The following is a 26,488-nucleotide window of genomic DNA, read 5'->3' on the forward strand; positions in this document are numbered from 1 at the left end:
TATTATTCTTTTTCTGCCTTAAAACTGACAGTGGAGAAAACACCATAAGACACTAAACTTGCAAGGTAGCTGTAGTATCTCTCCCACTACTAAAGTGAACCCCATTGGCCTGAGCAACATTTTACATTTTTGGTCTATATCTCCTGAAGAGAGTCAAAATTCTTGCTTCTACGTAATACTTGGCTCATTCTACATTTATTCTACTACTTTAGGCTTCTTTATAAGTGACCTATTAAGGACAAATCAATTATTGGAAAAATATAGCTGCCTTTGGCCAACAAGTTTTCAACAGGCATTTGGAGGGCTTAGCATTCACCAATCAACACAAAAACTGTATCCACATAGGCAATCTCTAATAAAGTTTGACCTCAATGGGCCATGAGACACTATACAACAAAAACATGGATACGTTCTATAAACTGTACGTTTGATTAAAGTAAACCACTTTATTTCATGACAAACTGCAAATGACATTTTATCAAATACAAGTCTTTTAAATTTTTTTCTGCAATTGTTCAATGTTTAAAAAATTGCTGCAACACAACAGTTACTCTTTCGCCCTTGCCTTTTCTTGAGTTGACCATGCATGAAATCGTCTCCCTTCTAATAGGAAGGTGCTCAGTTCAAATCCCGCATAAGATGTCTTTGCCATAGCAAAGGACAACTTGAAGCAATGTAAAGTATTAATAATGATCAAAAACTAATAATGTTTAAAGAGACTTAAAACACTAACGAAGACTAATAAGTCTGTGGAACTAAAATTTTTGTGTGATTGCGACAGCACAAACATCTGATTGATGAGAATAAAAACACCAAATTATTAGGAGACTGATTTCACAGGACAAATCATTCTGATTGTATTTAAGGGTGTGAGTTGACTGTCTGGTATGCAGCAACCTTTGATCCAACGACAACACTCAATTAGATGAGGTAGGTAAGTCCATTGCCTCATTGCCTCAGTGAAGGCAAAGGAGATTTTACCCCCACCCCTCCGCTACACACACACACACATACACACACACACACATGCCACATTCAGGAGTCATCATGCACACACATCTATTTATGGATGTTTTGCATACACATACAGCTCATGGAGCAGCAGCACCCAGCTTCACATGCTTATTTCAGGCTGAGGGAAAAGTGCACTGAAACAACATGAGCTTTTTTTTCTATAGAGTAATGAAAAAGAAGAAAAGTCACAGCTGGCATATGGTGGGAGAAAAAACTTAAATGTTGCACAAATTTCTTTGCTCCATATTTTTCATTTACACTCACTCACAATAATGAGGTAACAGTCAGGAAACTCTTCACAAAGGTAGCTCAAGCTCTTGTAGGCTCCACTGAATGTCTATCTGACAAACATTAAAAATGAATTGCACCTCGGTGGGAAATTAATCCCTTGCCCTGGGAATAGCATTACACCCAGTAGCTGACAAGCAAGATCAAAATTTTCCAGCTGTGCAGTGGCCAGTCCAGTGGGCCTTGTACAATGAGAGAGAGGGGACTTAATTTTCCCAGAGCTTTAAAAAAAGGCTTGCTCTGGATACCAGGGGGGAAAATTACTCACCAGAGAGAGACAGACAGACAGACAGAGAGAGAGAGAAAGAAAAAGAGAGAGAGAGAGAGAGAGAGAGAGAGAGAGAGACAGAAAGAGAGAAAGAGAGAGAGAAAGGGAGAGAGAGAAAGAAAGAGAGAAAGAGAGAGAGAGAGAGAGAGAGAGAGAGAGAGAGAGAGAGAGAGAGAGAGAGAGAGAGAGAGAGAAAGAGAAAGAGGGCCAGAGAAGGCCAGAGAGAGCAGGAGTGCCAGAGAGAGAGAGAAACGTGGGGCATGGTTTTGTTCAGAAAAGTATTGAAGATAAGAAAGCAGATAAGAAGATATGAAAGCCTAGTTGGGTTGCACCCCACAGTTCACCTTAAGAGGATGCATAAATTAAGCTCATCAGCAGAATTTCAGTATATGGCCTAGATGTGATGTGAATTAACAATAATTAAAAGGTAGTATAATCTTGTCTTCCCCCCGTTTGAAGGCTATGAGCTGTGAAAGTGGCAATTACCTCAGATTCTCTCTGCTTTACCTATGCTTATGCCTTACACAAGTTCCAGCACTGACCCAGAAGGACCTCTGTTCACACTCTCAAGTACCAACGTGAGCTACTCAAGATGACATTGATCTCAAGCTTGCTACGCGCGTGATCAGTGTAGTGGCTGAGCTTGGCCTAGCTTCCCCACACTCCTCTACCCTTAAGCTCTGTGAGAGTGTTCCAAGTAGTCCAATGCATACATACCTTACTAATTCAACTAATGGCCTATTGTTTGGACTATAGAACACTCAAACTATTCCCTTGGTCTCTCATAAATGTTGTCTGACATGCCTAATATTAGTCATGACAAACCATTACAATCTTTCCTTCTTTCCGCTAGTTTCACAGAAACAAATCCATTCCCAGCTGCAGTGTTTGGTACAAGAAGACCAAACGTCTAACCAAACTTCTAAGCAAACTTCAAACATGGACACAAATAAGGCAATTAATTCTTGGCACTAGAGACAATAAAAATATAAAAATCATGTAAAAAAAAAAAATTACATGAGTATTTTTATGCAGGGACAAAGCTTGGATGTGGCACATCATAAGCGCTCATCTTATATTGTCTGGCTGAAAAAAATGAGATTAGCAGACGTCGGAAAAACATCTGTAACCTTCAAAAAGCACTACACTGCTCCTCCAGATCTGAAGGCCAAGAAAAAGGTCACCCACACACAGTTGTTTACATAAGTGGATGAAGGCTAACAGTGACAAGCTGTATCTGCAGGCTCAGACAACTGTCGGTGCAGACATTGCATGCTTTCTGACATTAATTCCTGCCCACTGAACAGAACGTATTTGGGCTGAGAGAAAGGTAGAGCCGGTGTACTGAGACATTGAGACATACAGTTATAATGGCCAAACACATGAAGCAATGCAAGGGTGGGGATGTCTAAACATGCTTGAGCAGACAATGACCAGACATAACAAATACAGAAATGAGATGAAAAATAAAACAAAAAAATAAAAAATAAGCACTACCTTTAATAGCTATAGTTGCAGATAAAGCTGGCTTTTTAGCTCACAATCTGAGAGTGCAAATGCTTATAAAAAGGCAGCCATGACAGATGGTACAACAACTGGGAGAATTTTTAAGTGAGAGGTCCAGTAGAGCCATAAGCTTCACAACCCCATACTCACACACATATCCTGTGATAGAGTGCACAAATGCAGAGGTAGGGTTTCAGGTCAGGGTGGCAGTGGGAAATGTGGGGGCTGTTGGGGTCTCACTAAGGATAAAGGGGCTGTGTCGAGCCCTAGCTGCCCGCAGCACTTCAAAGAGGACCAGAGTTCCTGCTCCACCTGCTCCCATTAGTCTCTAGATCACTAGAAGAGTCCACCTGGACCAAATATCCAGATCCAGTCCCCATCTCTCAGCAGCTCACATACAGAAACACATACATAAACGCAGCCACATCAACATATACATCAGCACACACAGACAAGAAGGTCCAGTCATGTGTCCACAAGTACAAGATGAGTCACCTCTTGAACAGCCCAAAAAACAGCCACTAAGCTAAACTCTGGATGTTAAGGGGCAAAGTAAGTACATAAACAAATACGTCATCCAGTACAAAAGAGCCCAGTGTTGTTTTGAGCACTACTCCAGGGGCATCAGCTCAGGTAGACAGGACCAGAGACATTTAATTAAACTGTCATTTCAAAGGAAGTGCTGCTGACGCTTTTATTCAAAACACTCCACTTGGCAGTACAAAGTACTGAGTGCAAACACACAAACTCTTCTGCTCTCTGTCTTTTGTTCCAAGTCTGTCTGACTTTTCCTCTTGTCTTGCTCTCTCATATCCAGACCTTAGTTTTTTTTTCCCCTCCATCCTGTCCTCCTCTAGAGCCAACAGTCCATGCTTGGAGGTAAAATATGTTTAGTATCACAGTGTTCTACAGTCCATGCACATTAATTCTTTGTTGCTTTCATAATCTTCCTCAATCTGTTTAAATGATGATTAACGTGCTCTTTGCTGGTGACATCCCAGCTTTGGCTGGTTTCTGGTGAACAGATCAAACTGCAGCTTTATGTGGAACATCTTTAACATTCACAGTCCTCTGCACGTTTGATTAAATGTAACAGTTCTGAGAAAAGCATAAATCACTGCCTCACAGCTGCTGCTGCTGCTGCTGCTGCTGGGCCTGGGGGAGCATATGTTCTCTCATGCTCTCTCCCTCTAACCCCTCCTCTCTTCTTCTACAATTATAAAGCCCACCCTGGGACACCCCACCTTCTTTAAGGGAAGGCCCAGAGAACACCTGCAGGTTGAGCAGGCCAGTTTCTAGGTTCATACAGAGGAGGCTGAGATCCCAACTGCCGTTCACATTGTATATTAGCATTCCAAAAATTACTGCTGTTCATACCTAACACTAACAAACCCTAAGGCTAGACATACAGTACACAACTTTTAAAATCTTAACACATTTCAAAGAGGGAGAGCATCACAGACTTATTGTCAGTTTGTTACAAGAATTTCTAGTCTTTGTATGTAAGGGCACTACTACTTGACAATTAGGCAAAGAGAGAGTACAATGCATATTACGAGTTTCGGCCATGAATAAGAACTCAAACTCCCAGATCTCCAAACAAATAAGGTTAAACTCACTGAATCAGACCTGTTTGCATTACATGATATCTGAGGAGATCTGGGAGTCTGAGTTCTTATTCAAAGCCAAAACTCATTATACCCCCTCTCTTTGCTTATTCATCTAGTGTAAGCGCTCTCACAAGAAAAAGACAAGTCACTTTGTGACAAACTGACATTGTCAGTCTGCATAGGAACACAAACTCTGAGATCTTCTCAGATATCACATGACACGGAGCTAAACTAATTGCCCTTTTTTGCCTGTGTTTACTCTATCCACGCTTGACTCTTCAGGCAGTGTCCATGCACATCTCCATCTTTTTCTCTGCTCTTCTAGCTGTCTCTCTTTTCCCTTCCTATACTAACTCTATCTTACCTAACTCATCTATAAGGTCTGATATTTATAGTTACATTTATAGTTACATATTTTATTTTGGTAAAAGCTATGCTCTGCATCACAAATAAAACACATTTTGCTTAGATATATATGGCATTAACTAGTTGGATCATATTCATTAGATGTTTAAAAAAAAAAACTTATTTTTGATTACTTACTGTATGTATTTAGTATTTACTATTATACCATTAGTAATAAAAAGCATATTTAACAACTTAAGTAAATGAAAAATACATGTATTGTGCAAAACAGCTAAAGACAGAGCTGAACAGTTTACAGATAAACCTGTGGTGTTAGCACATAAGCACACAGCAGCATCTCTGGCTCAAATACAGAGCGGAATGATGTTTCACATCCAAATTTCTCATTTGTCTCATATGTATGACTTGTTCACTCATGCAACATCTCTGAGCATCAGTTCAGTAACTATCATGCTTGTTACACTGTCAGTATCAGGAAGTGTTTTTTTCTGGCTTGGTTGAAGCGACGGGCCATGAGACCCCACCGCTGAATGATACAGCTGACTGACAGGTCAGCACCTGGAAAACTGCTTCAGACTAATAAACAATAATAACAACAACAAATGTTTCTTGCAAGTGGAAGCTAGCACTATATGAAGCACAATCATGGAACGTTGACAATGCAAAGGACAACAGTGCCCAAATTATGCTCAAATGATGCATAAAAATAAAACACACAACAAATGGAAATAAGTTTTTTTTATTGTAAGAAGTTATGAAATAAAAAAATAAAAAAATAAAAAAAATCACTGCTATTCTGCCTTAATACATTTTTTTTAAGTGCAAGAGGCCACATTATAAACTTCAAACATTACAAGAAACCCTAGAGGGACAACAATGGGTCTGCTTCAGGTGATCATGTGTCTGCTCAGTCTACCACAGGAAAACCCCTGAACAACAGTGCTGAAGGCAAAAGCCTTACTATAAAGTGAAGCTGCTTTGTTGCCAGAAGCCTTAGATGGCTCTAACAACACGAAAATATAGGATTATGTAAGAAAAGTCAGAATCCTGACCACAATTACATTAAAAATCCATGGTAGGGCTCCCAAGTGGCGCAACTGTCTAAGCATTGGCCCTATCATCAGGAGATTGTGAGTTCGTTCCCTGGTGATGCTACAGCCATCCGCAACAGATTTGGCGGTTGGCGCTTTCCTCTGAGTGCGTTCGGCTGTCCCGTGACATTGCGTGAGCAGCAATTCGAAAAGAAGCAGTGGTTGGTTTCATAGGGGGAGTTGGTTTCTTGGAGGAAACCTGTGCTAGCCTTCAAAAATATTCATACACAAATGGTGTTGTACAGACAAATGCATTAAAATAACTTAACTATGCCACAGAACTGATCAGCTCATGAGCAGCATGTTATTGTTAATGAAGAAGATTTTACAAGTTACGAAACTAAAAAAAAAAAAATAAAAATTCCTTCAACAATGTTGATTGTTCAAATGATTTGCTCCATCAAGAAATGGTGTGGTTTTACCTAAATAAGACATATTAGTAGTACGTATGGGTAACACAAAAAAAATTCCTGCTTCTTTGCATCCACTGATCACATCAAATCACCATTACTTATTATGTCAGAAAACAGCACACAAGCGCAGACATTTCATTCGTACTCCACGATCAACTGCAGTTAAAATGTTCCTCCAACAGGGAAAAAAAAATTTATGATGGTGAGCCTTCTACAGTGACTATGGGATCAGAAGAAATATGAGACTATGTTGCATAGTAAAGGGTTAACAGTGAGTATGAAATTACCATCTGCCCTGGTGTCCATAAAAGAGACTTTTCAAAGATGTGCTTCTTAAATCTTTCTGTGATAAATTCAGCTCCTTTAATTGTGTTTAATTTATTAGTGTGTTCCAACCTCTAGCTCGTTAAAGCCAAACAGATTGGTCTGGGTCTACAGGAGTTTGGGGAGTGCACAACTCCCATTTTCTAAGTAAATTGGAATTTCTTTTTAATTCACTGGTAAACAATTAGATCCAAACCAGATGGAGGTGGCGGAATTCAAAGGCAGCCCATTTTCGTTAAGAGACTTTGTGAGCAAGAGATTAGAACACGTGGTAAGAAGCATTGAAGCAGCCTGGGAATTATTTAAATGTCATTTCAAGGTAATTAAACTTAACAATTTGAATAGCACTTCGGGGCTGTGTTCAAAAGAATGTCGAGTGAGAGCGAGAGACTGTGAGAGAAAGAGAGCGAGCAAGCGAGAGAGAGTGAGAGCGAGCGATCGAGCAAGGGAGAGAGAGAGAGAGAGAGAGAGAGAGAGAGAGAGAGAGAGAGAGAGAGAGAGAGAGAGAGAGATAGGACAAGAGGGATTCCAAATTCATCTGGCTTCTTTGGGACTCTCCCACTCCAAGCAGATGACATGGCTAGAGTTATGCATGAGATTATGAAAAAGATTATAATAAGGTTTAAAAAATATGTGAAGAACACTCAGAAATATTACAGGACAGCCCAAACACTAAGTGCTTTTATAATGCAAAATTGACAAACTAGGTAATAAACTTAAATATTCTCTGTACAGCTGCATATATCGGAGAATAAACCCAATGAACAGAGCAGAGGTAATGGAGGTTCAGCTTTTCATTTCAAGCTTGATACTGTCTTGCTCTTACAGTAAAGACCAGGGCATCAGGGATGCTTCTGAAAGTTAATCTAGGCCTCTGGCAGATCCTGCTGTTTAGAGGATGATATTTGAACTGTAAAATTAATCCCCAAGTAAAATGTGAATAAAACTTCAAATTCAAAAAATGTTTTTGAATTTATATATTTATGTCTTACTGAAACAACAGGAATAGGCTTGTTATTATCGATACATACATAGAATATATGTGTATTTTTTCTCTTTCTGTAATCGTGACCCACATGCTGCTCTGAGCGCACAGAGGCAGCACAGCCACAAGGGAACTATACGACTATACGTATTTGATCTTCCTGCCAAGTGCTGAAGCTCTTCCCAAATGTTACCATTACAAACTCTGTGCTTTCGCTAGGCTCATGGGAGCAGGGTTCATAACAGAGTTATAGGAAGCTCTTCAGTGTTAGGTGAAAGGTCATGACCTCTGCTGGGTCTCTCACAAAGACTAGCACGCACTATGTGGGCAGGAAACAAATGCTAATATCACATTATAATGAATAAAGAAATGACGTACAGTGAAAATATAAGTAATAAAGCCTCTAACAGATACAAGAAGACAGTGCTATTCCATGCTTTGGTAGTGACAATGCTTTACCAGTTTTTTTATTTTACTAATTTCTTCAATAATAAAATTTAAACAATCAAACGCTGCCCTACAAAGCCAATCCAGATCTTGTGTACACTGTAATTACTGCAGGGAGGCAAGAATCGTTTACCTTACTTCGACAAACAACAAGCAACTTTACTCAAAGAATTTTTGCCAGAAATGATGAAGCCTCTTCTGTCAATAATAAAATCTTTTCTTAGCCTTGGCTATATAGCAAAACCTCTTAAACCAGCAGTATTTGGACCTCTGATTAAGACACCTAATCTTGACTCCTGCGAGCTATAAAACTACACACATATCTCAAAGCTTCCCTTTCTATCAAAGATTTTGGAAACACTGTGGCATAACAACTATGTTCCTATGGGCATAGGAATCACATACATGAAAAATTTTTGTCTGTATTTAGGTCTTTTATTGTACTCTGACCAAGGAAATGCATCTCTACGGGTTCTTCTTGATCTTAGTGCAGCAGACCACTCTATCTTACTAGAAATCCTTGTAGGAGTAAATGAAATAGCTCTTTCCTGGGTTCAGACCTTACCTGACTGATCACTATCATTTTGCGATTGTAACTGATGAATCATCTATTCTTACAAAAGTATGGTGTTCCATAAGGCTCTGTTTAAGGAACTCTTATATACGCAATCATTGGAAACCATTATCAGTAAACACAGCATGAATTTCTACTGTTACACTGATGGCATGCAATTGTATTTAACAAGCAGATATTAAACTTCTACTTAATAAGAATCAGGACTGTGTAAAAGACATAAGATTGGATGTCAAGTAACTTCCTCCTACTCAACTCAAAACAGAGTTTCTATTTCTAGGTCCAAAAACTTTAAAAATTAAAAATAACAGTGAATAAAAGATAAAAATAGATAAAAATAAAACGAGGTTTAAATGATAAAAAATTAAGATCAAAAGAAGAGATTAGTAAGGTATTAATACAATAATACATATTAAAAAGTAATGATAAAACTATTACAAATAAAATGAGAGAAAATAAATAAGTAAAAAAGTAAAGAACTAAGGAGAACTAAAACAAAAAATGGAAAAAAAATATGGAGAAAATGGCTGAAGTGAGAAGAGACCATGTGTATTAGAAACGGTAGAGTTGAGATCAGTGTTATTCAATAGGTTTGTGCTATATCTATCAAAGATGTAGCCAGCTGCAGCAAAATGTGAGTTAAAAGCTTGACATATTTCCTTCTGGGCAGAAATCAGCTGATCGTCAACTAAAACGTTTGTTGTAAAAGGGGAATTGTTTTTAAGGGAATTTACTATTTTCCAGAAGTTTTAAGTTTCTAGTGCTGGTGATTAAGCTAATGTAATATTCTGATTTAGCTTTTCCAACAGCAGAGGTACATTTATTTCTCAGCTGTCTAAAGGTAAGCCAATGGTCTCTCTCCCCTGAGCATCTAGCAGTTGACCAAGCTTTATTTCTAGCCTTAAACAATGAGGAAACTTCACCTGTAAACCAGGGTCTTGATCTGTCTCTTATTCTTGATTTTTTTTAATGGGGCATGTTTATTTACCACTGTTAAGAAAAGTTTTACTGAAGTGGTTTAGTGCCCCATCAACATCTGAGATTTCTAGTGTAAGGTGGATTTCACTCATTGCTAAGTCAGAAAGGAAAGCTTGCTCATTAAAATTATTAAAATTTCTTCTAACCACCAACCAAGAGCCTGTTTTGTTTGTACAACTGATATGAGGACGGGTGTAGAAGAAGATGGAAAAGAAAAAAAGAGGGTGAGAAGAGGGATGCAACAATCACAATAAATAAATATAAATCACTGTGAAAGCTCTCCTTTTGAACATCACAAATTTTCAGTTACCACGGCAACATTTACACAGCTGCATCTGTCCCATAACTAACATTTTTGTTTCCAGATATGAGGCAAGGAACCATGCTTTATTGTTCAGCGCCATCATGTAAAAATAGCAACATCATGCTCACAAGTTCTAGCAGTTTATAGGAACTTAAACAAATTGCGCTTGTTTCTATTGTAGGCTACTACTTACCCAGCTATTTGACAGCGGTAATAAAAAAATAAGCTTGAATGCTGCAGGAGCAAATATCAAAAATATTTCAGTCTTCAACTATTTCCTTTAAACATCTATTCCTAGTAGTACAAAAGGTGGCACTCAGGTTAACCTTTGCCTGCCACAATATTCTGTCAGTTGGTGTGGTAACTAGGCAATTAAATGTGAAGTCAGCAATTGTATGCTCTGTTTAAAGCTGTTTTTTTTTCTTTCTATGGTTACAGCAGCTACAATGAAATAGAGTAGCCGGTGGTTGTCCTCAATGTCTCTGTCTATGATGTCTCTTCGACATCATAATCAAAAAGTGAGAGAGAGACGGAGAGCAAAACTGGAACAAAAGAGAAGGAGAGTTTGTACTCACCAGAGTTGCGGCAGTCTCCAATAGGCTGTGGGATCTGCAGGGAGAAGGTAAGCAGGTCTGGTGCGAGCAGAGACTGTGGTCGGCGGCTCTCATTCAACCACTGCCTGCTGTACAGCTCCTGGGTGTCAGACGGGCCTTGCAGCACGACCACCAGCTGTTCCCTCTGCTCCTCACATATACCTGCAGCACAAAACATGCAGATAATAACATGCAAAACATAACATGCATACTTTGTACATAACACACTTAACATATACAACACAACACACATTCACTGAAAACAACCCAAACGGTACACAATGCACTTAATATACACACTGGCACTCTTAATGCTTACAAGTCACGTAGGCCAGTGGTTCTGAATCTATATGCCACAAAGCAAAATCCATACCTCTACGCTAAAGTTTATTTAACAAGAAAGAAGTCTGATTTACCCATGCCATGTCACTTCTGACTTCTGGCTTCTGACACACATCATAGTACAATGTTAAAGGGTAATTCTGCAGACTTTTGAAAGTTACTGCATAATTTAATTTTTGAGATGTAAACAGTCATTTGAAGTGATTTGATATGGAATGATGGATTGCGGAGAAGCTTACATTTTAGAGGCATTTTAATTTGCTCTTCAAAATAGACAGTGAGCCTACATGTCTTTTTATATGTTACATGTTAATAATAGAATAGTGCACTGCATGTACAGAGAGATTCACTCGAAAGAGGCCCTGAATATTGTATTGTAACTCCCTTTAGGATGAAGCAATCGGAACCAAAAAATACGCTACATACCTTGACGTATGTGTAATCGATTGCATTACATAAGATGCTCGAAGTGATCTCCATTGTATGCCAGATACACGAAGTAGTACAGGGTATGCACCCGGAAGTTGCAAACGGAGGTTAAACATTGCAACAGCTGTTAGGCGCCTACCTCACTGCTCCGAGGCAGGGGCATCCCAGCTTGTTCGAAGCTCCACATATTGAGAAGCACAATGCATGTTGTTTCGCTCAGATGGCTTCGTCCTAGGGAGAGTTCTTCTTCTTCTTCTTTCGGCTGCTCCCTTTAGGGGTCCCCACAGCGGATCGTCTGCCTCCATCTTGCCCTATTCATTGCCTCCTCTACTTTCACACCAACCATCTCCATGTCCACCTTCACTACATCCATAAACCTTCTCTGAGGTCTACCTCTTCTCCTTCTACCTGCAGCTCCATCTCCAACATTCTTTGCCCAATTTATCCACTATTCCTCCTCAACACATGTCCAAACCATCTCAACCTGGCCTCTCTGGCTTTATCTCCAAACTGCTCCACCTTCACTGTCCCTCTGATCTGCTCATTTCTAATCTTGTCCAGCCTTGTCACTCCCAACGAAAATCTCAGCATCTTCATCTCCGCCACCTCCAGCTCAGCCTCCTGTCTTTTAGACAGAGCCACAGTCTCCAAACCATACATCATAGCAGGACGCACTACTGTCTTGTAAACCTTCCCTTTCACTCTTGCTGCTATCCTTCTGTCACACATCAGCCCTGACATCTGTCTCCACCCACTCCATCCTGCCTGCACCCTCTTCCTCACCTCTTTTTTGCACTGTCCATTGCTCTGGATGGTTGACCCAAGATATTTGAAGTCATCCACCTTTACGACCTCTACTCTTTGCATCTTACCTTTCCACCTGCCCCCTCTCATTCACACACATGTATTGCGTCTTATCTCTACTGACCTTCATTCCTCTCCTCTCCAGTGCAAATCTCCACCTCTCCAGATTCTCTTCCACCTGCTCTCTACTCTCACCACAGATTACAATGTCATCTGCAAACATCATGGTCCATGGAGCCTCCTGTCTGACCTCATCTGTCAACCTTTCCATCACCATTGCAAACAAGAAGGGGCTCAAAGCTGATCCCTGATGTAACCCTACCTTCACCTTGAAACCATTTGTCACTCCAACTGCACACCTCACCACTGTCTCACTATCCTCATACTTGTCCTGCACCGCCCTAACATATTTTTCAGCTACACCTGACTTCCTCATACAGTACCACAGTTCCTCTCTTGGCACCCTATTATATGCCTTCTCTAGATCCACAAAGACACAATGTAGCTCCTTCTGACCTTCTCTACCAACACTCTCAACGCAAAAATTGCATCTGTGGTACTCTTTCTGGGCATGAAACCAAACTGCTGCTCACTGATCTGAACCTCTCGCCTTAGCCTTGCTTCAACAACTCTTTCCCATACCTTCATGGTGTGGCTAATCAACTTCATACCTCTGTAGTTACTGCAGCTCTGCACATCACCCTTGTTCTTAAAAATGGGGACCAATACACTGCTTCTCCACTCATCAGGCATCCTCTCACTCTCCAGGATTTTGTTAAACAATCTGGTTAAAAAGTCCACTGCCTTCTCTCCTAAACATCTCCATACCGCCACAAGTATGTCATCTGGACCAACTACCTTTCCATTCTTCATCCTTTTTAAAGCTGCCCTCACTTCCACTTTACTAATTCTCTGCACTTCCTGATTCACTATCTCTCCCCTCGTTGTCCTCCTCTCTCTCTCGTTTTCCTCATTCATTAGTTCCTCGAAGTACTCCTTCCATCTACTCTAACTTCTACTTCTGAATACTCTCCTGGACTTCCTCATTCCACCACCAACTTTCCTGGTCTTCTTTTCTCTGACCAGACAAAACACCCAACACATTTTTGCCAGTTTCTATCACCACCTTAGCTGTAGTTTCCCAGTCCTCAGGTAGCTCCTCACTGCCCCAAAGGTCCTGTTGCAATTTTTCCCTGAACTGCCTGCAACCATCCTCCTCCTTCAGCTTCCACCATCTAATCTTTGGCTCGGTCTTCACTCTCTTCCTCATCTTTGTTTCTAATCTCATTCTACAGACAACCACCCTATGTTGCCTTGCTACACTTTCCCCTGGTACCACTTTACAATCTCCAATCTCCTTTAGGTGTCATCTCCTGCTAAGGATATAATCCACCTGTGTGCACCTCCCTCCACTCTTGTATGTCACCCTATGTTCTTCCCTCTTCTGAAAATACGTGTTCACCGCAGCCATTTCCATTTTCTTTGCAAAATCTACAACCATCTGACCTTCCGCATTTCTGTCTTTCACACCATACATACCCAGCACCTCTTCATCCCCTCTGTTCCCTTCACCAACGTGTCCATTGAAGTCTGCACCAATCACTAATCTCTCCTCTCTAGGGACACCATCTACCACTTCATCCATCTTACTCCAAAAGTAGAGGAGAAAGAGGAACTGACAACCAACCTGTGGTGCATATGAACTGACCACATTCAAAATTACACCATCAACCTCCAACTTCAGGCTCATGATCCTGTCTCACACTTTCTTTACATCCAGAACACTTTTTACAAGCTGTTCCTTTAGGATTGTCCCTACTCCATTTCTCTTCCTCTCTACACCATGATAGAACAGTTTGAATCCACCTCCAATGTTCTTGGCCTTACTTCCTTTCCATCTGGTCTCCTGGACACACAGAATATCTACCTTCCTTCTCTCCATCATGTCTGCAAGCTCTCTGCCTTTACCAGTCATTGTCCCTATGTTCAGAGTCCCTACTCTAGCCTCCACACTCCTGCCTTTCCTTCTCTCTCGCTGCCTTCTAACACGCCTTACTCCTCTCCTCTTTGATGGTCTTCGACCTACAGTAGTCCAATTTCCACCGGCACCCTGCTGGTCAACAGCACTGGAGGCGGCCGTTGTTAACCCGGGCCTCGACTGATCCGGTATGGCAATCATATCTTTGATCCGCATGATAGTTTTGGCACAAGTTTTATGCCGGATGCCCTTCCTGACGCAACCCTCACCATTTATCCGGGCTTGGGACCGGCACCAGAAGTACACAAAGTACACCCCTAATGGCTGGTTTCGTCCTAGCGAGAGTTATTACAGAATATTCAGGGCCTCTTTTTCAAGCAAATCTCATTGAATTATATGCATATACTGTGATATTTTGGGTTTAAAAAAGTATTGATATACAACAGGGCCAAATACAACCCCAATTCCAATGAAGTTGGAACATTGTGTAAAACATAAATAAAAGCAGAATACAATGATTTGCAAATCCTTTTCAGCTTACGTTCAATTGAATACACTACAAAGACAAGATATTTAATGTTCAAATGGATAAACTTTGTGTTTTGCAAATTCTCACTCATTTTGAATTTGATGCCTGCAACGCGTTCCAAAGAAGTTGGGACAGGGGCATGTTTACCACTGTGTTACATCACCTTTCCTTTTAACAACACTCAACAAGCGTTTGGGAACTGAAGACACCAATTGTTGAAGCTTTGTAGGTGGAATTCTTTCCCATTCTTGCTTGATGTAAAACTTCAGTTGTTCACCAGTCCGGGGTCTCCGTTGTCATATTTGCCGCTTCATAATGCGCCACACATTTTCAATGAGAGACAGGTCTGGACTGCAGGAAGGCCAGTCTAGTACCCGCACTCTTTAACTACGAAACCACGCTGTTGTAACACGTGCAGAATGTGGGTTGGCATTGTCCTGCTGAAATAAGCAAGGACGTTGCTTGTATGGCAGCATATGTTGCTACAAAATCTGTATCTACCTTTTAGCATTAATGGTGTCTTCACAGATGTGCAAGTTACCCATGCCATGGGCACTAATACACCCCCATACCATCAGAGATCCTGGATTTTGAACTTTGCGCTGATAATAATCCGGACAGTCCTTTTCCTCTTTGGCCCGGAGGACACGACATCCATGATTTCCGAAAACAATTTGAAATGTGGACTCGTCAGACCACAGGACACTTTTCCACTTTGCATCAGTCCATCTCAGATGAGCTCGGGCCCAGAGAAGCTGGCGGCGTTTCTGGGTGTTGTTGATATATGGCTTTCGCTTTGCATGGCAGTTTTGACTTGCACTTGTAGATGGAGCGATGAACCCACTGCAACGGATTGACAATGTCAGACAATGTCAGAACTCACTGACAATGGTTTTCTGAAGTGTTCCTGAGCCCAAGTGGTAATATCCGTTGCAGAATGATGTGGGTTATTAAGGTAAGGTATCTAACTAAGGTATCGAAGGTCACGGGCATTCAATGTTGGTTTTCTGCCTTGCCACTTACTTGCAGAGCTTTCTCCAGATTCTCTGAACCTTTTGATGATATTATGGACTGTATATGATGAAATCTCTAAATTCCTTGCAATTGCATGTTGAGAAACGTCGTTCTTAAACTGTTGGACTATTTGATCACGCAGTTGTTCACAAAGTGGTGAACCTCACCCCATGCTTTCTTATGAACGACTGAGCATTTCAGGGATGCTCCCCAGGGACACTCACCTGTTTCCAATTAACCTGTTCACCTGAAGAATTAACCAAACAGGTTTTTTTCTGAGCATTCCTCAACTTTCCCAGTCTTTTGTTGCCCCTGTCCCAACTTATTTGGAACGTGTTGCAGGCATCAAATTCAAAATGAGTGAATATTTGCAAAAAATAAAGTTTATTCATTTGAACATTAAATATCTTGTCTTTGTAGTGTATTCAATTGAATATAGGTTGAAAAGGATTTGCACATCATCGTATTCTGTTTTTATTCATGTTTTACACAACGTCCCAACTTCATTGGAATTGGGGTTGTATCTGTAACTTATAATTTAACTGATAATTGTTTTGGAATGTATTCAGCATTTACAAGGTTTAGACATAATGGTTCTGATGTAGGGTGCAGTGAAGAACATGCCCACCCCTTATATGGGAGAAAGGGGTTTGATATCCCATAAAGGCATGCAAAATCCTGACAAAATTTTTCACAACGGTTGAAGGATAGTTTTGAAAAACATCTGGAGCACTGGCTCTGCAGTGCAGTCCTGTTGAAAACTCATTCTGCAATGTTACCTGTGACAATACTCCAAGTCAGAGTCATTATAGTTAACTAAAACAAAAATTAACAATGAAAAAAAATGTGCTTGTTAACTGTAATAAAAATGCAAAAGTCAGTACGACTGTATGACTGTAAAAAAAAAAAAAAAAAAAAAAAAAAAAAACTCATGCAAGCTTACAGACAAACAAGTAAATGAAAGAGGAAGTAGAATGAGGAGAGGCAGTAAAGAATTAAAGGGTTTGTAGTTAATCCCTGGAGAGCTGTGCACTCCTCACTGGCACCAAACTGTAAGAGATTTTAGTTTTACTCACCCAATGTCTTGGCACACACTTTAATAGCTCCCACTGTTCCTGATGCACACCACACTGTTGTCCGCTGACACAATTTTAGCTCCACGCTCTGAACCAACACCTCCAATGTCGGAGCAATGCTCACCCTCTTTCCACCTATACAGACATAGACACACTCACTGGTCATTAATAGCTCCAAAATGCCAGTCTGCCAGACACTGCAGTAGCACTGTGCAGCTCTCACTCACACAATCAGGACACTGATAGAAAACTTTCAGCACAACTTTGTTTCCCTGCATTTTATATATATATATATATATACATACACACACACACACACACACACACATACACACACACATATATATTATAATATATATTATACACACACATTTTAAGAACTTTAAGGTGAACAAAACACCAAACAGCTCACAAACACATCTGTTTTTTTTTTCTTTGTTTTAACTGAAATATTATTTTTTACAAGTTTTCAAGACACAAGAGAAGAAAGCACTCACACCTGTGCAGAGCACAAGGGATCTGCTTACCCTGAAACTCCATGAGAAGAGCTATATGTGGGATTAACAGTTTGATGGAGTGAGTGTGTGTGTGTGTGTGTTCAAGTTTGTACAAAGGAAGGCTCCTATTTCTGCAGCTTCCTGTCTGTGTGTGGCTCATCTGCACAGTTTGAGGATGAAGGCAAGCAGAAACACTGTAAGAATGAAGACTCTATAAAATACTTGCATATAGCAGGACCAGTAATGCAGCGTACTATATTTCATAGAAATTTGAAAAAAGTAAAACAGACACACACAAATGGCTTTTAGCCATTAACTGTATATAACTGTAATAACTGCAATAACTGTCCAAAGTCATTAGACTTTACAACTGCATGTTTATGTTGCAATAAACAGAATGTGAACTGACTGCTTTCATCAGTTGGACTGAAACAAACAAATATAAATAAAAAAGAAAATAAAATGGAGACATGTAATGCGTCTTACAATATATTTAGACTGCTGTTTGTCTGCAGTTGGAAGTTCTCATAACTTTAGTAACATTTGCAAGTGAAGGCCAACAAACTTAAAGAAATACTATTCAACTAATTCACATAAGGTTGATAAAATCATTTAGGTGTAATGCAATGTAAAGGTGAACGATATATTGACTTACTGACCACCTTGGGAAACCATAAATTTAGCCAAGGGGCACCAATGTGGAGAGCTCGTTCTCTTTCACTCACACCCACACACACCCACACCCACACTTGCATGTGGATTTGAACAACAAGTGTTTGGTTCAAGGCTGTTTAATTCTGAATTCCAACAGTGACCAAGACAACATCCATCCATCCATCCATCCATCCATTTTCTAAGCCGCTTCTCCATCAGGGTCGCGGGGGGGATGCTGGAGCCTATCCCAGCAGTCTTCGGGCGGAAGGCAGGACACACCCTGGACAGGTCGCCAGTCCATCGCAGGGCCCAAGACAACATTTTCTGTCATATTCAGTACAATACCTGGCAAACTACACACCACATTACATCAGTGTTTGAGTTGATGTCTCTGTACTTTGTCTTGCCTTTAGGGCTGACTGATTACATCTACAAAACAAAAACATCAAAATCAATTTTCAAATCATTAATTGTTAAATACTGTGATGTATTTTTGAGTGAATTCAGGGAGTGTCTCTGAGACAGCTGAGTGTCAGGTTGGGAAGTGTAAGGAGTACTGGATAAACAATTCAGTATTTTTACCATATTTTGGAAGAAATTCCCATGAAGAACACGGTGCCATTTTAGCCTATTTTTAAATACACAAAAGCACAAATACCATCACTTCCCCAATAAGAGGATAGCAAAACAAAACAAAGTTTACAATAGCAGTACTAAAGTTTGTATACTCCGCCTTTACTCTGTTTGACTAAATAGAATTATGAAGCATAATGTTAAGGAGCTGGTTTTCTTTGTCTGCAGCAAGAGCATATTGTCCTACCATGTATACACCACCACCTGATTTCAGTTTCGGTGCTCAGTGTGGTACAAGTTAGCAATGCTGCTGTAGCAGAGTTATAAACATTCATAAGTCATAAACATTTCTGCTAGGATGTGCAGCATTATATTAGCTTTACTAGAAATTGTTCATAGACTCACAGATGCATACAGCATGTCAGCTGGACCAAGCATTTTCAAACAGTTTAAGTATAAAAATCATAGTCCATACACAATGGCCTGCATTGGCCTCAGATGTGAAACTGGCGGTCACTGTGCTAGAGACTGTTGTTGAAAGAGAGTTTTGGAATCAAAACTATAAAAGATATTCTACTTAGAGCTGTATAGAAACAAAAAAACCCACTTTTTTCCACTGCAACGATGCTTGCATCAAGGTAACTTATAAAACATAGCCAGCTAATGCATGTCATTTAAAACCAGCTAGATTTTCATGATTTAACTCTTACGGTACATTGCACACATTCACACTCATAACTACTTAATTTTATATGTTATTCATTTTGGTGGTATCAGTATCGTTATCAGTGAGTACCAAAAAGCATGTACATGAGGCAGCTGGGACATCTCCCTTGTACTGTTTCTCTCCTCTCTCGTTACTTCTGTTAGTCTACTCAGGCTGGTGGATGAGATCTGAGCAGAGCAAGCAGTCTATATATGTGTATGTTTTCATGTGTTCGATCAGCCGGGGCAGGTGCAGAGGTGCATAAACACACAGCTGGGGGTTGAAGAGGTCAGACACCCCATCAAACACCCAAAGGGTAAACCCCAACAGCTGCCTTTGCCATCTCTGTCTCTTTCTCTCACACACACACGCACACACACATTCAGTGTAAAGTCATGAGAACAAGTCCTTATGGTGAGAGAGAAAGAAAAGACCACAGCAGAGGACTTTCTACATGCCACCACATGTGGCTGAGAATGTGTGTGCATGTGTGTGGGACATCTGTGCACTTGAAAGCAAAATTATTGCTACTTTCCCTTCCACAGAAGAATGGTATGAAAACCTTATATTCATTTGCTGTACACACTGCTTTCTGATGGGTCATTTTTAAACATCAAATAACTAAAAATGTTATATTAAATATGTTAAATATAACAAATTACTAATTTTTTTCAGCTGACAACAAAATCTCTCGAACCACTTGGTATATCACTGCTCAAAATAACCACACATTAAAAAAAAATCTGTAATGCTTATCCAGGTGCATTTAGTCCCAACTTAAACATTTTACAAATGTGTATATATTGGCACAGAATTCCTATTTTAGTATAAACCAAGTTATATCCAGTGACCATACACATCAGTGGCAGCACTCATTAGCAGTACACACACATACACCAGTGGTTGCACACAACCAGCAGTGGTTCACACTCAAGCCATTAAAATCACACTGCCTGGATGGGTAGTTAAAATGAGACTTTTCAGGTGGTGAGAAAATGTGTGTGCGTGTGTGAAAAGAGGTTTGATATTTTTTTTTTTTGGGTTTCTAAACTGCATATGTAAAACCTATGTAAATATGAGATATGATTAAAAAAAGAAAAAAAAAATATAAAATTGTCTGGTTGACCTGTGTGTGTATGTGTATATGAGACAGACATTAGCTATAATGATTTTAGCATGATGGCTATTATTGGAAAGTGACTAAGTCGGCTCCGAACAGACACTGGCAAACCGTCAAGCGACTCAGAAGGGGAAAGCAGTGTGCCACTAGCACTGTATATAGTGGAGAAGGTGTGCTGCTGACTTCGACTGAAGACGTCATTGGGCGGTGGAAGGAATACTTTGAAGACCTTCTCAATTCCACCGACACGTTCTCCAGTGAGGAGGCAGAGTCTGGGGACATGGGAATAAGCTTGTCCATTACTGAGGCCGAAGTCGCTAAGGTAGTTAAGAAGCTCCTTGGTGGCAAGGCTCCAGGGGTGGATGAGATCCGCCCTGAGTTCCTCAAGGCTCTGGATGTTGTGGGGCTGTCTTGGCTGACACGCCTTTTCAACACTGCGTGGACATCGGGGGCGGTGCCACTGGATTGGCAGACCAGGGTGGTGGTGCCTCTTTTTAAAAAACGGGACCGGAGGGTGTGTTCCACCTACAGGAGAATCACACTCCTCAGCCTCCCTGGTAAGGTCTATGCAGGGGTACTGGAGAAGAGAGTCCGGCTTACAGTCGAACCTCGGATCCAGGGGGAGCAGTGCAGGTTCCACCCTGGTCGTGGAGCACTGGACCAACTCTTCACCCTCTCCAGGATTCTGGAGGGTTCATGGGAGTTTGCCCAACCAGTCCACATGTGCTTTGTGGATTTGGAGAAGGCATTCGACTGTGTTCCCTGGGGTATTCTGTGGGAGGTGCTTCGGGAGTACATGGCTCTTTGCTACGAGCCATTCAGGCAGGGGATGGAGGGTGTCCGGTTTGGTGACATCAGGGTCACATCGCTGCTGTTTGCAGATGATGTGGTCCTATTGGGGACATCAGGCCGCGAACTTCAGCTTTCGCTGGATCGGTTTGCAGCCGAGTGTGAAGCGGCCGGGATGAGAATCAGTACCTCTAAATCCGAGACCATGGTTCTCAGACGGAAAAGGGCAGAGAGCCCTCTCTGGGTCGGGGATAGGCTCTTGCCTCAAGTGGAGGAGTTCAAGTATCTCGGGGTCTTGTTCACGAGTGATGGTACACGGGAGCGGGAGATTGACAGGCGGATTGGTGCTGGGTCAGCAGTGATGCGGGCTCTTTACCGGTCTGTTGTGGTAAAGAAAGAGATGAGCCATTAGGCACGGCTCTCGATTTACCGGTCGATCTACGTTCCCACCCTCACCTATGGTCATGAGCTTTAGGTAACGACCGAAAGAACGAGATCGCGAATACAAGCGGCCGAAATGAGTGTCTGGACTCTCCCTTAGAGATAGGGTGAAAAGTTCTGTCATATTTACATATTTTATGTATGCCATTAATAAACCAAAAAACTTTGACAATTTTCAAACTTCTCTTCATACATTTTTGTTACTGTGCTTTCAAGACTGATATACACTACATGTCTGAAGTGGTATAAACGTGGACAAATGTGAACATTTATACTTTGCACCCATATGAGCTAGATGGACATCCCATTCCAAAACCATGCAGATTAATATGGAGTTGTTGCATCAGATTGCCAGATAGTAAAGCTTGAATAATCACTCTAGAGAACACATTTGCACTGATCCAGAGTACAGCGGCAGCATGTTTTACACCACATTTTGATCTTAGGCTCAAAGATTAAGAAAGTCCACATACTTTTAGCCATAATGTTTATGTAAATTATGTCTGTTCTGGTTGGTTGCCCTACATTGTGCCTTAATCAAAAAGTAGCCCAAGCTGAAACACTCCATATAACATCCAGTTGAATAAGCTGACTTGCCCATAGTATATTGGATGTAAGAAAGTAAAATTAAATTTTATAGTAATGATTTGGGCTCTTTAAACAAACACATTTAACAGCCAGCAGGACTATTCCAAGACCAGACTCACCTCATTGTCTACACACCACTCACTCATGAGTGTGTGTAGACAAAGGAACAGAAAGAGCAGTAAGGAATAAAGGGTTCTACTGATGGATGACAGCATTGCTCAACTATGTGACTTCAACTATTACATACAATGCACCAGAGCACTTTTTTTCTGGTGAGAGCAAAAAAGCGATTGTATGTGTGAGGCTCAGGAACCACCATCAGACTGAATAAAGCCTCCAACTCTGTTCTGCATATGCAAAAGCTTATACCCGGAGCAGCCAGAAACACTGCTGGTTCTAATCACTCTTCTTTTTCTTACTAGCTGGGGCAAGCAGCTTGATGTGTGTGATGTAAGACTAGTCTGTATGTGTATGTGTCTGGATCAGTTTAAATCTCCATCATGCTCTCTTTATAGGGTATGAGGACTAAGAGGCTGAGCTCAGAAAATTCCTGCTCTTACTCCGCCTTCATCACTGCCATGAGTCCTCAAATTTCAGAAGGTTACATTGGAATCACACACCCGTTTTTCTCCATTTTTAGTTGCGATGATCGCTATTCTACACTCATGTCAGTCTGGAGACCGACTGAGGGACATTCCAGCAAATCCACACAAACACACATGCACACACACCTAGTTTCTCATGTTCACAGTGATAGCTATGCTTATGTCCAAACCCTTCTCAAGTCTGAGTGGAAGCACAGGGCAGCTCAATTAAATCCAATTATACATATAATAAAATCTACTTACGAGGAAAAGGTGTGTTTAATAAAAACCTGGACAGGCAGGCTGGTCTGAGGTGTTCTTAAGCCACTTAGAAACCACACTGCCTGTGCTTACACATTCATGCACACATAGCCTGCGCTCCATCTGCTCCAGCCGAATGCCATCTGGACAGAGGGCCACTACCTCCTTCAGAGACTCACTCTCACTCTGCCGGTCATGCAGCCGTCATGCTAAAGATATGTCACAGCTCATATATCAAACAGCCTGGTCTGAAACAGCCCCCCTCTGACAGACAGCATGACCAGCAAAACCAGAAACATGGTTTTGTGTGTGTGTGTAGAGCACGTGTCAGGCTGCAGTTCTTGCAGGCCAAAGCGCTGAAGACTTCAGCACACTGCCTCATTATACACACCTGATACCAGTTCATCAGCTAATTAGCAAGGCTTTCATGAAGTGAATTCAGAGCACTATGTGACAGTAAATACTAATCTTCACAGCACTTTGGTCCAGAAATTTCCCCAGCCACTACATACCTCTCACTTCACAATTATACAGTGTCATATAACTATCAAAAACTACACCAGGACAATTACTGCATGTACCTACCTAATGTGTATGACAAAGTCAGCACTAATGCATTGTAAATATAGTACAGGCCAATATAGTAATCACTTTCACAATGTATATGGAGCTGAAACAGCAAAGGGAGGGGATGCATTTTATTCCTTCAGGGTAATCAATTTATCTTTGTATCTTCAACGCAATAAATGTTATATCATCTTGATATTTTTACTACTTTTTACATTGATTATACTATTTGCATTGGATCTATATAAAAGTCTACATGATTCTGTGGTTTAGATGTAAAAACAGACATTTCTTTATTTTGATTTAAATAAACTGCATTATTTTTCAAGCATCATAAAACAAGGCAGTTTAAGCAATGCATCCAGACTTCCAGCATTCCTTCTGGGCAGGCACCCTTCCCTAGCAGGGCTTTCTGAAGCTGTCCTGTAAGATGGTCTTCACAGTGCTACAGTGAGTCTGCTACACTTTAAGTCAGATGTTCTCTTGAAGGAAAATTAGAGGGCAAAACCAATCAATGAGGAATTCTGCTGCTGGCGAACTTTGAAAGGCTCAGACAGCAGCACATACATCTTTTCTAATGAGTTGTCTGCAGCTTTTTTATTACAGAAAGATCTTGGTGTCATCTCAGCAATTTAAAAGCCATATCATGGGCAGCCACTGAAGACACTGCTGCTTAATTACGTAAGATCCAGGACACCCAAAGAGCAGAGCAACTCCCTCGCACAGATTTCTTCAGTTTGTGTGGAGGAGGCCTGCACCATCTGTGCCTGTATCAGTGTCTTAAAGAAACATTTTATGAGTTGATATAAATACATCTGCTACAACTAAATAAATCTGGCTCTGTTCCAACAGAAATGAATTAATCAAAAACAATACACCACTGAGGCAATAAAGCTATCAGCAAATGAGTCCCTTGTACAACAATATCTAGGCAGTATGAGCTCCTCTCTTTTTCACACAAGTGGTCATGGTCTGACTTGGTGTGTACATAAGGTCAGCAGGTAGTGTGAGGCAGTATCAACATGGATGTCGCGAGGCCAAATTTAGGGAAGCTTTAGTCATTTAGCCCTTCTTCCTCTTGCCAAATAAATGTACATTACTAGTTCAAATTATCTATATTTTGTTCTCATTCATTCTTCATTATTTAACCATGTCATCACATCTCCAACTTCACAACAAGCTGTGCAGAAGCGGGAACAAGTCACTAATTTGCAAGTCTCAAGACTTGACAAGTCCCAAGTCAAGACAGCGGAGTCTCATTTCAAGCCCTGAATCAGTACAGGCAAGTCTCAATTCCCAAGTCAATACAGGCAAGATTCAAAACAAATCCAAAGTTCTAATCTTCGAGACCTAAGCATTGTGCATTCTTCAACTAATTTAAAGCTATTACAACACTGAACACCAAAAATGATGGTAAGAGTAATACAGTCTTTTAGTGACATTTTTTAACCTTCCAAATAAAATCTATTACATAGACAACAATGACAGACATAATGGCATGCACAAAGATTAGTGCAACACATGAAAAGAATTTAGTGTTATTGGTCTTAATCCAAATAAATAAATAAATAAATAAACTATGTTTGAAGATTTTTTTGATGATTTTTGGGAAAATAATATTAAAAGCTCAGCAAACTAAAAACAACCGCTAGTTTGTATTCAGTTTAGATGACAACAAAAAACAAAATGACACAGCTGAATAAAGTTTACAGAAAGGACAGCAAAACTGTGAATGTACAAAGCTGAAGTTTATTTGCCTTAAATGTGCAGCAGTTGCATTCTGGCACCTTACTGCTGCACCAATTAAGGTGGAATAGCAAAGTCCAGCGTGAAACTGGTGAATTAAAAAGTTTACTTCAGCTGTGTAGTGAATGTTGCATTTGTTTAACTGAAAAAACTTTTACAATCTGTCAAACAGAGAGTGTTTCTCTTGCTATGCTACCATGAGGAAAATGGTAATTTCGCCTATCTATTCAGATGAAAAATAGTGGGTTGTGTCCCAATCAGACTTCTCTCTTTTCAAGGGAGAAGGTTTCTGGTTTTATTCACCCAGCAAATTAATATAAATCAGCAATGACTGAAGCTGAAGACAGGAATTTGGATAAACTCACTAAAATAAAGTGCGTTATTTAGATCCTTTTTTAAAATCTACAAATATACACAATAAATCAGTAAGTAGTTACAGAGTTAAGATACTCACCTACAACCAACATGGATTGTGACAAAATTATAGTCAGTACAGCTGGCTGTGAGGTTTTTACTCAATTGTTTGCTAGCTAACTTTTGAGGCAAAGAAATGAGGTTAGGCGAACACCATCTTTAGCTAGTTAGCTGACAAGAGTTTGAATGAAGGACAGCGAAAAAATATCATTGACAGTTCTTTATATTCTTTGTTTTTATATCACTTTTTCAGTATTTAGAAACAATGACAACTGTACCATATATTGATGTTTACAGTAAGTTTGTGTCAATGAAAAGGTCACACAGTGTTGATCATAATTTTATATCCCTCAATTCCTTAACATGTGGATGGAAATTAAGGGGCAACAGCTCTGTCAAAGGGTGGTCAGATGAGATTAAGAGATAAAACAAAAAAATTAATTGACCCCTCATTATTTATTTGAGTTCTTGTAAATCTGAGTTTTATAAAATGTATTATTAAAAGTGGAACAGAGGGAGAGAAAGAAGCTGAAGTATTGATAGGACTGAAGGAGCAGATCTGTTGGAAGAGAGATATGATTAAAATTAATACTGAATTTAATTGTACTTAACAGA

General features: G+C 40.4%; 1 protein-coding gene across 9 annotated transcripts in view; it reads right to left on the minus strand.

The window, feature by feature from the left end:
• Nucleotides 1-26,488, minus strand: part of LOC108442230 (vacuolar protein sorting-associated protein 13B) — a 401,016-nt gene that overhangs the window by 306,369 nt on the left and 68,159 nt on the right. For all 9 annotated transcript variants that reach the window (XR_005129589.1, XM_037534077.1, XM_037534078.1 and 6 more), the window contains exons 18-19: nt 16,934-17,068; nt 10,744-10,923 (exon numbers count right to left, since the gene is read on the minus strand). Coding sequence is in view for 8 of the 9 variants with exons in the window: in XM_037534077.1 (XP_037389974.1) it covers nt 10,744-10,923; nt 16,934-17,068 (315 nt within the window). In the remaining variant the exon portion in view is untranslated. The remainder of the gene's footprint in view (nt 1-10,743; nt 10,924-16,933; nt 17,069-26,488) is intronic.

Source organism: Pygocentrus nattereri, chromosome 24 (genome assembly GCF_015220715.1).
Source record: "Pygocentrus nattereri isolate fPygNat1 chromosome 24, fPygNat1.pri, whole genome shotgun sequence".
NCBI lineage: Eukaryota > Metazoa > Chordata > Actinopteri > Characiformes > Serrasalmidae > Pygocentrus > Pygocentrus nattereri.